The sequence below is a fragment of the Telmatherina bonti genome, assembly GCF_933228915.1.
Source record: "Telmatherina bonti genome assembly, chromosome: 17".
In the NCBI taxonomy this organism is placed as follows: Eukaryota; Metazoa; Chordata; class Actinopteri; order Atheriniformes; family Telmatherinidae; genus Telmatherina; species Telmatherina bonti.
The window spans coordinates 18,380,338-18,394,862 of NC_136615.1; the positions used below are offsets into that span (position 1 = coordinate 18,380,338).

The 14,525-nt window shown below is 39.7% G+C and overlaps 1 protein-coding gene across 3 annotated transcripts in view; it reads right to left on the reverse strand.

Annotated features, from left to right (window-relative positions):
• dnm1a (dynamin 1a) overlaps positions 1-14,525 on the reverse strand; it is a gene marked incomplete at both ends in the record, with an annotated part of 48,978 nt that overhangs the window by 12,291 nt on the left and 22,162 nt on the right. For 2 of the 3 annotated variants that reach the window (XM_079257252.1, XM_079257253.1), the window contains 6 exons: positions 7,830-7,943; positions 8,239-8,268; positions 9,682-9,693; positions 10,476-10,527; positions 10,620-10,690; positions 11,706-11,792. In XM_079257252.1, the coding sequence (XP_079113378.1) occupies positions 7,830-7,943; positions 8,239-8,268; positions 9,682-9,693; positions 10,476-10,527; positions 10,620-10,690; positions 11,706-11,792 (366 nt within the window). The remainder of the gene's footprint in view (positions 1-7,829; positions 7,944-8,238; positions 8,269-9,681; positions 9,694-10,475; positions 10,528-10,619; positions 10,691-11,705; positions 11,793-14,525) is intronic. The other variant, XM_079257254.1, reaches the window with a different exon arrangement.

A 14,525-nucleotide genomic window follows, 5' to 3' on the forward strand; every position in this document is an offset into this window, starting at 1 on the left:
AAGAAAATTAAGACTCAGATGATCATTTCTTTTTCTTAAAAATTGGAATATTCTGAAATATTTGCATAAAATGCAGCCGTGCTTCAGGTTTTACCTTTTGTTTTCATTTTATTTTTTTGCATCTCAGTCTAATAATAGTTCATAAATATGATGAAGGTCCAAGAATATGCAGAACCATGATAAAAAAAAAAACCAAAGTTAAACTAAAAAATTAAAGCCTTCACATCTGAGATAAAATTTCCACATGTAAAAATCTGATTCTGAATATTAAACACACTTGGAAGGCGCACATGGTCCTTGTGTGTCTCACAGGATTTGTTCATTATTAGAATACGATCATACATTTTAGATTTAATGAAATAGAAACAAATGCGTGGAGGAGACTGGGAAAGTAAAGTAGCTCTCAGCATTATAAAACTTTGATACTGTCCCATCTTTGCAGTCTGTGTGAGCTCAACTATGTCCCGCTTTTTTCTTCAGCAGAGTGAGATGTATTTTCTTTGGGTGCCCTTTTTGAAGACATGTGCAACATGATAACTAATACAGTAGGTTAGAAAACTCAGCATAATTAAATCATGTCATGTCCTATTCAGTTTTTTTTATATGTATCTTACGATGCTCCTTCAGGAGAAGCAGTGAGACTGCAGACACACACACATAGACAAACACACATTTTACAATTAAATATTAAATCTGAAACTTGGGCCAAATGCTAATCTAATCCAAACATAAGCTAATCCTTGGCTAGGTTTTCTTTTTATCATGAACAATTAAATGCTGCAAACTATTGTAGAAAATATGCTAATTTCTTTAAAGAAATTCATACTTTCTACATCATCTTGCTACAGACACGGAGTAAGCTTTGGGTTATGCTCAAACCAGAATATTCTCTTCATAACGGAGTCGTTATTTGTCTTTATTCTTTGTTATTATTTCTTGATGATCAACATTTTTAACATCTTTAATACAAGACAGGACTTTTTTTTGGACCATCTCCCCAACATTATTGCATTTATTACATTTAGTCTCATTTGCAAAACCTTCATACATGTGAATACGAGACATTTTTTCAAATATGTTCAATAAACCAAGCTAAACTAAGGTAAGTTAAGAAGCTTCTAGCAAATTAGACTTCCAAATCTCACCAGAAAGCCTTTTTCTTAAACCTTCAAAAATCTTTGCTCCTCATTTCAACATGTAAGTATAATATAACCATAAGAGCGAAAGATGACACAAGCAGGCTACATATATGGCTCACATTCATGTTTTCCTATCAGGAGTAGTTTCTATGTAGTTTGAAAAGCCTGACAGATTTGTGACACTCACAGGAAATATGGCAGATCATATTTTGAGGCTACTTTTGCGGGTTTTTGCTACACACCCTCCCAAATAAATCTACAGTACCATGTTCATAGTTTAATCGTATCCACACTGAAACAAACAACATAACCGATACAATCTGAACCACGTGAACTGAGATGATTTTTACCTTAAATATGACATCAAAACACAAAGACATGAAAAAGCTAGAAGGCTGGTGGTTTTTTTGTAACCTTGACTCACTTACCAGGAACATATACATGAGTGTGCATCTCTATGTGTCTGTGTGTCTTTGTGTGTGTGAATTCTTTCTTTACACTTCTGCTGAAACTGACTAAGAGTTTGAGAAGGAAGCTGCCTGTCTGGTCATCCAAATAGTGGAAACAATGTTGGTGCGACCACAAAACTCCTCCCTCCCACCCATTAAAATTCACTCTTTCCAATCCCCAGTCCCTGAACTCGACTGCAGCAGTGATCCATTTTTATCTCTAATGAGGGCTGATTTCTTTCATTTACACCCTCCACTGCTCTCCCAGTTCTCTGGGCATCACTTAACCTTCTTGCATCCTCATTTCAGAAGCCATTTTTTCCTCTTTGTTTCTCTTACTTTCCCCTCACAGCCCTCCATCTCCACCAGCACTGCTGACTTGCTCCTCTTGGGATTGTGCCTTCTTTGATTTTGAGCTTAGAAACCACAGCTAAAACAAACACACAGCCGCTGCTACGCACACACTCCATACACACCATACACACTTGGAAATATTAACACTGATTACTCCAGCCTGCTGAAACCCAAATGTCTGAAATGAAAATGGTGAGGGGAGGCAAACTTTAATTTTTCTTTGCATCCAGACATTTTTTCCCCCCATTCGCACACTCATGCATACACACACACACAGCATCTATACTCTGGTTCTGATTTACCAGTAGTATGTAACCCTTCCAACCAGTACCCCCTCCCCCTCCTCGCCACCATTCCATGTGTGTGTTGGGAAGGCTGCACAACTGCATAAAGGGCTCTTTATTCAGGTCGGACAGGGAGAGGAAATCAGCTTTAGAAGTAAAAACAGAGTGAGCAAGAGAGAGATGGAGACCACAGGGCTGCACATCTGGAGTTATTACAAGGCTTCCTCCCACTTGCCAAGAAAACGCCGACATTCCTGCCCTCGCTACAAAGACCACGGAGCCTCTGCTCTCATCCAGCCCCACTCCTACACACATCCATCACTCAAATGTCCAAAAACCGCATACACACTCACATGTACTATAAGCAGGGATGCACGCATACGCTGAATTAAAAAGTGAAACATGCAAATGCTTTGTGAAAGATATATGTGCTTCCAAAGTGAGAGCACGAACGCAGACATCTCCCCATCTGCCCACATACGCTTCCACTAAAAAGTTCCCTCCTCCTGCTGCAAATCTTTCACTCCTTTCCAAACTTTACAACACACACGCCAAATGAATGCATTTCACTTCCTGTTCACCTTTGACCTCCCACTTTCTCCTCACAAGCCAGAGAAGACAGAAAAAAAAGAGAGAGAAGGGTGGAGGGGGGGTGTGCAGACAGAGGGAGGGGAGACAGAAAGAAGAGAGGAGAAAGGAAAAATGGGGGGCCAGGGAGCTCCTCCTCTTTCCCTCTCCATATCTCCTCTCTCCCTCGCTCCTTTTCTCCTTCTGTCTCTAACAGTGGGAACTTGGTGGCCAGTCCTGCCACGTCGAACCTCCAGCGGGTCCACCTTGCTCACTGCCGGAGCCACCGAATTTTTTCCCATTTTCACCCTGGAAGGTGGCATGGAGACACCATGGCTGTGCAGAATGAAGGGCGGGGGGGAAACTCGGCGTTGAGCCGCAGTGTTACCGCTCAAAATGGGAAACAAATGCCAAGAAGAAGCGGTGAAAGGAGATCAACAGGTTGCAGGTATTACATCTTAAACATCTCCATGTGTGTCATGTGTCAGGGAGAGAGAAGCTTTTGTAGGAGGTGTTGGGAGGTTTAATCTCAGCTAACCACAAATATTGTCCACAAAGTTCCTTGACCAGAGATACTGAGAGCTCTCAGAAAGAACAGAGTTTAAGTGTAAGAGTTTAATTTGAACTTTTATCAAATACCCTGACTTTGTTTTTTCAGCCTTGACCAGGGGTTCAGCGAGGTCAACAGAGATCAGGTTTTTACAAACGTTAGCTAAATAGGGAAAAGATCCCTTAAACGTGCATATTGTCTACTTCAATCCATATTTCTTAAATAGATGATGTATGTAAAAAGCCTTTCCTGAGTCTTGTGTTTCTCCTGTAGAGCTTGGTGTGGAATGTTGCTTCTCACAGTGGGAAACGAGAGGGATTGTCATTGAATCTGCCAATCAGTGGCTATCACCTCTTTCTAACCTCCCCCCCCCCCCCACCCCCCCCCCCCCCCCCACCCCCCTTCTTCATCCATCCCTCTATATGTCGTTTCACCTTCAACTCACTCAACCAGCCTGATCAGCACTTTATAGTGGTTTGAATGGGATAAGCCAGACTCCAGAGTCTGATACTGGAATTACAGTGAGTATGTAAACTGGATGTGTGAGCTTACCTGTGAGTGAGGTGTTTTCCACAGCAGCATCTTTTCAGCCGCCTCGCCCGCCTGCCCAGTGTTCAGACTACCTGTTCAGGAAGTAGTGGTTGTACAGTAGTCTGCACATTGGTTAGGTTGGCCGGGGAAGCACACGGACAACTCAATGTCCAAAAGAACAACACGAAAACAGACTGACAGAAGGCTGCACCGGGCCCCAAGCACATCAGGTTGTGGGAATACACAGCACCACCCTTCATCCATCTGGACCAGCCTGGGTCAATCCAAAAATAAAGCACCCAAGGGCTCCACCACAGAGTCCTAAATCTCAAACAGGATGGATTTATAAAGACAAAGTCCTAACATTTTGGAAATTGTTATTGTTTACTGAGTTTTATGTCATCACACCAAGTTTAGCCTGTGAGATTAATTTGAAATCGTTGCAATAAAGATGCTTGGACTTCTCTGGGACATTGCCTCTGTTTGTCTTTTCTCAACAAAGTTGCATGGAGGTGGCCTCAGAGTTGACATAAATATCATGCTCATATAGACATAAGTGACGGTTTACTGACATTCTTAACAAGTTGTTTATTTTTTCAACAAAACCAAAAGATCTAGCTAAAAGCAGAAAAAAAAGTTCAACCACATAGAAAAAAATGAGTGCTTGCCCCAAAAGATAACTAAAGCACAGAGTAAACCCCCAGCGTCATGCGGCACCCGTGATGAAAAATGTACAATTATGCCTTTGCTTTTTCTGCATCAGCTTGTGGCTGCTTTACCTCAAATGACCATGTAATGCACAGAGAGGCAGGAAGCCACCATGCAAAAATGTTGAAAGAGCAGCCACTCTGTCATTGTCTAGTCACTGATTTTATGAGTCTTTGAATATCCCTCCAAAAAAAAAAAAAAAAAAAGTTAGGAAATTGTTTGTGGCTTCAGTGTTTGTAGGTGACATCATGAGAAAGGTTACAAGCTTAGTTAACCCCCCCCCCCCCCCCCCCCCCCCCCCCCCCCCCCACCCACCCACCCCCTCGTGGTCTGCATCTGATTATGGTTTCTTTTCCTTCTTTTTTTTTTTTTTTTTTTTTTTTTTTTTTTTTTACAGGAGTTGAAACTTGCCTTTCAGCTTCACCTGCATTTAATAAAGCAAACCCAGTGTTCAGTTTTCAACCGTTCCAACACAAAAAACTAAAAAAAGCAAAGCAAAAAGGTAGAAACATTCACACAGCATCTCATCTCAGAGCATCTCGTGCAGGAATGAAAACCGCAAACCAACCTGTTTCCATTCACAGCCCTTCCACACACCCATTTTTTTAATGCTGTGTATATGTCACAGCCCCAGGAACATGCACAAACACACACACACACACACACACACACACACACACCCATGTAACGGCAAGCACACATAAGGCAGACATGTTGCCAGTGAGTGTGTTGAAAGCAGCAGTCGGCTGCTTCCCCCCCCCCAAGGCTGTTTACAGCTGGGATCACCAGGCGAGTCTGGCTTTCTGGCAACTTTACAGCACGAGCAGGGAAACCCAGGCAGACACACACAAACACACACCCAGTGGACAGACATACAAAAGGGCACCCAAAGAAAACACATCCCACAGCCACAACAAGACAGCAAAGTAGCCTATATTTAACCTATATTTGTTAAAGTATCACACACTCTCAGAGTCTATAAAAGTACCATTTTGTCAGCTTTTTGTTTCCTTTCCACCATTTTTTCCCTTTAGTCCTCATTTCCTCACTCTTACTCTGCTCTGGGAAGTTTTCATCTAAAGACAAGCCTGATTCAAAGATTTGGCATTTGCTGTGGTAATGCAGACCAGAAGTTTTCTAAGAACACACACACACACACACACACACACACACACACACACACTCTAACCAAAACATCCTGGCACCAATAGTTAGGTTCAGAGTTATTATTAGTGTCTGAGGACTGTGTGTATGTGTGCATATGTGTTTCAATGAGTATGCGTGCATGTGTTGCCAGACTATAGTGAGGGTTTTCCCCATGACATGATGCAGCCAATAAAACAGTGGTGCCCCGCTTTGCGAGCTGGTCTAAAGAAACGTGCTTGTATGTCTGTCGGAAAGTGTTAAAAAAAAAAAAAAAAAAGGAAAAGAAGCACAAAAGATGTGTGCAGTGAGAAACTTTTCTTTTTAAATTTAAACAGAAAAATTTCATCAACTATGTGTATTTTGGCAGGTATCCACTCAGGTCCATGGTATGAGCCCTCAGCAGTACTCTAGCCTCTAGTGTGTGTCGGTGTGTGTGTGAGAGATTGAGGGGCCTATGTAAAATGTTAAGCTTGAATTGAACACATAATGGAAAGGTTCTTTTTTTCCCTCTTTTGGAGCGTACGCAGAGCTGCAGTGCCCTCCAGCCTCGGCACTGAGCTGTAACACCAGCGCAGAGTGTTGGTTTTTTGGTCTCCAAGCGCCCTTGCTGTTCCATGCTTAAACAAATATACAGTACAAGATGGGAGGGAAAGATGAAGGGAGGGAACAGAAGAGGGAAAGGTTGAAAAGAAAAGGCTGAGACATAAAAAAAAAAAATGTAGGGATACTGATGTGTTTCTTCTGTTGGTAGGATTGAGGATGCCAAAGGCAGTGAAGGGAAAGAGGAGAAGTGGAAGATGGGAAAGGGTGATTAAAATCTATCCAAGCCTTAACACCTCTTTTCCCTCCTCCCTTTTTGCTACTTTTTCTCCATACTTTCTCTCCCTTCACATGGTCCTTGTTACTCCTGCTGCTAACCAGCTAACAAAAGACACCCCTCTCCTCCACTGCACTCCGGTCCCTCTCTTGCTCTGTGCCCCTTCTTTGAAATAAAGTAAGTTTATTAGAAGCAGCTTGCGAGTATGAGTGTGTATGTGTGCGTAATTGGGAACAGGGCAAAGGGGCTCTGGTATGCACATGTGTGTGCCAGCTTCGGTGTCTGACATGCAGGGGGGTCTTGACTTTTTCAAAACGGCCCTTTTCAACTATACGCACACAATACATGGACACATACACACACACCCAGCCTGATGTCAGCGAGCATAGCTGCTGTGGCTAAGGCCTGGAGACAGTGAGACTGTGGCTAACTCCTAATAGTTCTGCAAAGCATCATGGGACACCACTTTGACCAGTCGGTCCAGTAACAGAGCGGGTTGAATAATTTCAGCGTGCAGAAGACAACCACCAAACTCGAGTGACGGTCATATTTGCCAGTGGGGTGAGATGGAATTAATTTTCACAGAAAGTGGAAACGAAGTCGGAGAATAAACAATAAAATCCCAGTAAAATAGTTCTGGTTTTGTCATTTGTTGGAAAACATTATTAAAGTGAAATGAGGTCAGACGGGTGAAGCACAGATGCAGGTTGTAGGCTAACATTTACATGTAACGACATTAACATTTGCAAAAACTCCACAGCTGCATGGAGAAGGTGGGGACTCCGTAATCCAGTTTTTGTTTACATTTACATGTAAAATGACGCAAAGCAGACATTTAGCACAAAATAACAAGAGGTTCAGCATTTAAAATCAAATGGTACTGTGATACAAGAGGCAACCTTCCATAAATTAAAGAAGACAAGGCGTGAAAACTGGCTGCAGAAGTTCTGAGAGTAAGCCACTAACCTAGTTGTTTGATATGTGTGATTTTCACTGGCTAAACGGGACATGCAGACTATGTGTTTTGCTTTTGAAACGCTCCACCTGAGACGAGGAAAAGTGTAGAGGACAGAGTTTATTTTACAAACAAAAATACCTTACAAAGTGGGACTCTTTCAAGAAAGGATGAACTCAGCACCACATTGCCTCAGAGAAGAAGACTAATGCTTTAAAAGATCTGACTGGCAGACACATTCAAAACATGTAGGAAAATGTCTTAAAGGGTCCAAACGAAAACAAATTTGGGCACATGATATGTTTCAGGTGTATTTGAGTGACACTCACCTCATCATCCTTGTACCAGGACAGAGACTCAGCAGTGAGGACGAACCAGTATTCCTTGGCTCCTCCCTTCATGATGCCGATGTTGTTGATGGTCAGCCAGCCCTTTCTGATAACCTTATAATCACAGACCAAAACAAAGAGGGTTATGAATAATGTACACAAGCACTAAAGTCCCACCTTCTCATCCCAAAACTCTTTTTACAACACTTAGAAATCTCTTACTACTTCCTAAGCACCATAGGAAGGAACATATTAATAAAACTGCTTCTATAATGAAGCACCTGCCACAAAGATGGCACCTACATGACTGGACACACTCCCCACACTACATTTTACTCTTTTGTACCTCATTCTTTCCTCTTTACAAACACTACAGACACACATGAAATGTATTGTGCAGGTTATTTACCTTGAACCGATCGTTAACTCCTCTCTCCGGCTGAATGAGAACGTGGAGAGAATATTACAAACTACGCCATCGCAAGGCATTTAGTAAAGGCCAAATACACAAACTTGCTCATCCTCCAGCAGGTTTTATAGCCAGCTGCTGAGACTGCAGCAAGGGGACAGCAAGCAGGGTGGGGATGGGACAAGTAAGGAAGCTACAAGTCTGGCTTGCTGAAAATTTCTTTTCGAGTTCATGCATTGAGATGCAAGAGCTTCGCTACGTCATACTGTACTATATGTGTGTCCTACGGCGATGTTGTCAAGTCTGAAAGTGAGGTTTCGCTGACATTTAGTTGAATCTGTTTACAGGATGGCCTGAAGTTATTTTTTGATAGAATCATCATGGTGAATTTAGTTGTTTTTTTTAAGTTTACTGTTTTGAATAGATTTTGGCTGTACAATTAAAAAAAAATGCAACTATTTAAAACTGGTTGAGAAGAAATGCTGGTTTTGGGGCATCTTTCCTGTCAGTAGTTACTCTGAAAAGCTGATTGTGTTTTTTGTTCCAGTGCAAATGTGTTGAATGAGCATAACAGAAGCTGTGAGGTCTTAAAGGGCCAAAAACATTCATCTATAAACAGGAAATGAAGTTCACCACTTTGTTTACATTGTGCCCCTAACCTCTGACCCCTAATCTGTGTGGTTGTTATGACAACTGACAACTATAGAGAAACCATATGTGTGCCACACTGCAGGTCTTCTGGTTCTTTGTGATTGTCCAGGGAAGTAAAAGGAGGTACAAGTCTGATCTTTTATAGCTGATAGATATCTTTAAGAAAAAAATGTCAATAATTTTGATTTTATTTCCTTGAATCATGACTCTCTCTCTCTTTATAAGATTTAAGTCTAGATGAGTGGCTTTATCTTTATGTAGTTCAAGCTGCAGCTGGGGGGGGATTTTTTCCATTCCACAGCACATTGAGTCATACAGAGACTAACCAAACCGAACCATTTTACATGACTGAAATATGCATGTCATACTGACTTGAGAACATTACATAACCTGGAAATGATCCAGTTTTTATTCTTAAAGGTTTCTTTCAGGCTGGACTCTGCAGAAACACATTGTAGAGTATGTTTACCATCTTTCTGCGTGTATTAGGATAAATATGTATGTATGCCTGCAGGGTTGACATTGCTGAAAAAGAGAGGAAAGGGAAGCAGCCAAGCATCTCTCTCTACAGCCACCTGCCATATAGCAGCTACTCTGAAACCTTTTATTATACACAGACTCAATACACAATATGTCCACTATTATAGCTAATTAATCCAAAACTCATAGATGTTTAAACATATATAGAGAAATCTGTATCTGTGTAAATATATGAGCTCATATGCATGGAAGCCTACCTGCAGACATGCAGAGAATTGCATACATACTTTAACACCCACACCTGCTACTCACCATGATTTCATCCTGGAGCAGAAAAGCCACAAAGAAGAGGTGGAAAGGGGGAAACAGCAAAAAGACAAAGCACTCAGAAGAAAAATTAAAAAAAGAAAATTACAGGAGCCTTAAGAAAAATAAAAAAAGAAAATTACAGGAGCCTTAGAGATTAAAATTAAAGAAGGAAATTCAAAATGTGTCGAAGAAGAAGAAAAAATCTACAGAATGTACTAAAAAATGCATCCAAAAGCAGACTATAAATCACACAAAAGCTGTTTTTGAGCCATTGATATTCTGAGGTTACGTGATTCATTTATGGCTACTGTTGACAAAAATAGTTTTGAATAAAATTTGGATGAATGTTAGACTCTGTGTGAAAATCTTCTTAATGAAAACCTTTGCAGATGTTATATATGCACTTCCATGACTGATGAAATTCACTTGCATTCCATTCTTCCTCTTCATTGTGTTTATTTTGAAACATTTTCTTAAACTGTAAACCACAGGACATTTTGCAACATACTCCCTCTGTGTTGATGCAACTGTGGTTTTCAACAAAAGACAAATTTAATTCTAAATGACCCACATTTCTGTTAGTAAGCAACATGCAGTGCACAGAGGTGCACCCTGGAGCATCTGGACCACTATGAGAGCTGAGAAAAAATACTGTGTAAAGTTTAGCATGGGCAAAAACAGGAATCTAACTGCTGATAAAAAAAATAAAATAAAAAAAAACCCTGAAGAAAATGACAGATCTGTGCTCAAACTTAGAAAAAAAAACAGTGATAGTAAACCGTGAAATGTCAGAGTACCTGATTGCCGGCTGCCTTCTTCTTGCTCATTTGGTTAATCCTCTGCTGAGCACTGCACAACAAATTACATCAGAAGATTCTCATGAGTCCAGTTACCAGTTTAATGACTGGATTCAGCAAAATATTCTGCATACAAACACTCACTTGGCAAATCCTATGAAATCTTCATGATTAGTGTTCATGTAGGACAACTCGATGTCGATCAGCAGCAACACCTGAACAGAAATCATTATTTGTCACTGATTTGTAACTTTCGGTTCATTTGTCATATCAGATGTTTGTTTTTAGGTCTGTCCACTCATTAATCCATCCATTCTGTGCCTTTGCTTGAGCTTAGTTTGGTCTTAGTTCAAGTTGTGCTTCTGGATCATGCTGCCCTTGCAGCACTTTGTGTTTGCTCTTAAAATAAATTGTAAATTCACCCACATATAGGTCCTGCTAGTACCATGAATTATAACACAGTCGGGTGTTTCTGCTTGAATCTGCAGAATGCCATCTACAGTCTCAGAACGATGAGGACAGATAGTCCGGATGATGTGCATGCAATAAGGGAGGAACTAATCCTGGCAAAGTACAGGCTGGAGCTGTACAACCATTTTGCTTACACTGTGAGAATCAGATGAAATAAGAAGCTAGCAAGACATAAGGCAATGCACACTGAGGGTTAGCACCTGCACAATGTCATTTAAGTTGTTTAAGTTTTTATTTATCACATATACTTTTGTACATTCTGTAAATACTTCGGCTGAATTTCTAAAACTCTGGAATGGAAAGTTTTAAAGAGCATGAATAAGTTGGGGTTTTTTTTTACATGATTTAAGACCACTGGAGCTGGACTTTAACCCTTTAATGTTCTCACTAAGAAAAAAATAGTTGTACTTTGAACAATAATAAGAAGAATCTACATGTTTAACAGCTGTTCAACCCTTTATAGGGCACTCAATGAATACCTTGAAATTAGAAAAATTTTAACCTAAAATTGTCCTTCTGGTATGTACCAAGACCTCCATTCTGTTGTTACATTAACAAAAAAAATTAAAAAATACTTTTATGCTGAATATGAAAGGAAACAAAGTAATCAAAAATAGCCACTAACCCCATGAAGGATAAAGAAAACAGTCAACAGCAGAGTAACAACAGTTAAATGATGAACAATTGCAGCAGTACCAACAACTTTTGGCAGAAAATGATTCTTTGTCTGGCTGTATGTGTGCGGTTTTTGAGCATTACCTGATCCTTGGTGCGGTTTTCTCTGTCTCTAATGTGTTGAGTGACAATTCTCTCCATCTCCTCTCTCAGCATGGGATACTGAGCCAACTGTGAGCACAGAAAACAGTAGGTAGGTAGCAAATATAAAAAGACACACTCACACACACAGGCATGTCAGCATCAACAACAAGCTTCAGTTAAACCACAAAATTACTCATCTCACTGAACCACAACACACAGTTCCACTAATACAACCAAATACAGGAACACAATTAAATATGGTGGGGTCTTAGGAGGTCTGGGCTTATCCCAGACTTGGCTACACACCCTGAACAGTGGGTGGATATGAGCTAGATTGGATTTCATCTACAAAACATATTTGTTGTCAATATAGAACAAATGCAAAAGAATAGTGCAAAGTCTGTGATATGACCACACAAACAAAGAATAAACAAAGTTCCTGGCAGAAAAGCTGTCTTTTCCCAGCACACTGTGGAATCTTTTTTCCATGAGCTCATTGCAAACCCACAAATGCAGACACTGGTGGGCCTCCAATGTGACAAAAAACACACTTGCAGAAGTGTGACGAAAGAAGAGGAATCAAAACCAAAATTACAGTGCAAAGAAAGAGAAATGTATGCTGTTTCCATGCAAGTTACAATGCATCTTTCATATCTTTTGAATGGTTTGGTGGGGGGGCTGACTATCAATAGGCCTCTTTTTGGTTTGCTGGTTGATTTACTGCTTCCTGGGTCCAAATACAGAGCAGATGACAAGAGTAGATGCTGGAAAAGGTTTTCAAAGCTTGTAAATTCACAGCAGTAGCGGAAAGTTTTGAAAACCATGAAAACAAAACCAGTAAAAATTGTGGATACATTTAGAAAAAAAAGGCACAAGGAAGGAAAACAATTTGTTGGACTACATAGATGCATTGCAACTTGAAGGCAGAGACAGGCTGTCAGAATCTGAAGAAGTTTTCAGTGTCAAAAACAGACACAAAAACGTCACTTAGAAAGCAAAAAAAAATATGTCAGGAATGGGTGTCAGGCAGAGGCGTTCACGGTGATGCAGACTTCATGCAATGCAAAGAAGCAGGGAAAGGAGGAAGGTTTGGATGGGAGGCGGGGAGGAATACTTCAAACTGACCCCTTTGTGGATTTTCCCAAACACTTTGCATTAGATTAGTTTCTTTAACTACCATTTAGACTCTGAAAATGAAATCAAAGTTTGACAGAACAGAGAAATCCAAAGGAGGTCACACTTTTGCAAAAGAAGCAGCCAGTTCAAAGGTTTAGAGGATGGCAAGATGGAGAAGATGACAGAGAAAGGAAAAGAGAAAAAGGACGCTCTGAGCGTGTCAGTTAGTCAGTGAGTGGAACTACACAAACAGTCACTCCAGTATCTTTAACCATACTGACAAAGACAGAAAAATGCAATCCTGTTTCCAAAACTGTTGAGAAACTGTGAAAAATAATCACAACTGTGCAGTGCTTTGCAAATAATTTCAACCTTATATTTAACTCAAACAAGAACATTTTTAGCTTTTATGCTTGTAACAAGTGAACTGGTTCCTCATAAAGTATGTTACTCCAGTTGAATGAAAAAGTTCTATGATGGACCATACATATGGTGGTACCTGATAGCAAATACAGCAAGAGAGCTCTCCATGTTAAACCTGGGACCCAAAACTTATTTATACCTAGTCAGATCCCTGCACCAGGTACTTTTTAGCTCACAGTTTTAAAGGCAGTATGCAAACAACATGATGATGCTAGATGAATATACCTTAGATAAGTTGCACATTTGTAAAGGAATGAATAAAGCAGGAGTTGTCAAGTTGAAAAAATATGGTCCAAAACCAGTAAGACCAAAGACTGTGCTTGTATTCAAATCTTTAAACCACACCCACAGTCACCTATTTCTGATGTAATACTTAATAACACAAGTGTATTTTGTTGCGACAAACGCTGCCATTCAGGTTTCAGTAGAACAGTTCTGATCCCAGCCTACACATCCCTTCATGAAGGAGTTGAGGTTTATAGAAGTAACTGGGCAAATGAAAAAGACAGCCACAAGCATCTTTACTTTACAAATACTTACACAGCACCGTGGCAAATGAACAATGAATTAAATTAACAGTGCTGGAAATTACATCAAAATGAGTATGTATTAAACTTATAAATAAAAGAAATGGTGTATTGTACTACTTTAAATAACCACTATTTTAAGTATGAATTAAAATTATTTGAAAACAAGTGCAATTGTGTTCGTTAATAGTTTCCACAGAATCCTGACATTTTTTGGAAACAGGATTAAGAATAAATCAAATCATATTAAATGAAAGAAAATATCTAACATGCAGTTTTATAAATTGCCAATATAAGGCCGATAGCTAACAGAATAAAAATGACAAAAGAAGTTTGATTAAAATACAGATTACATGGAGTAAGGATAGACTGATATTTGCTGGGTCATCTTTAATTTACTTTTTTAAAATATGAATTAAATCAACAAGATTTTTCTTTCTGACCAACTTAACCTCTATTTACATTTTTTTTCTAATAAATTCATCTTAGACGTTACAATTCCTTATAGTCATAAGCTGCTTAGTTGTTACAACTTACATTCAGTCTTAAAAATCTAACTAGATTTGCTTGATACTCCTGTTTTTTTGTTTTTTTTTTATAGAGAACAAAGATTATTCATAATAGTGGTTCCATGAATTTTCCTTCAGTACCACAATAATAGTCATTTTTGGGGTTGAAAACATAGCTGATCATTTCTGAGTCAACCATCAAATAAAAATAGGGTTTTTTTTCCAATACTTCAGTTGACATTCTA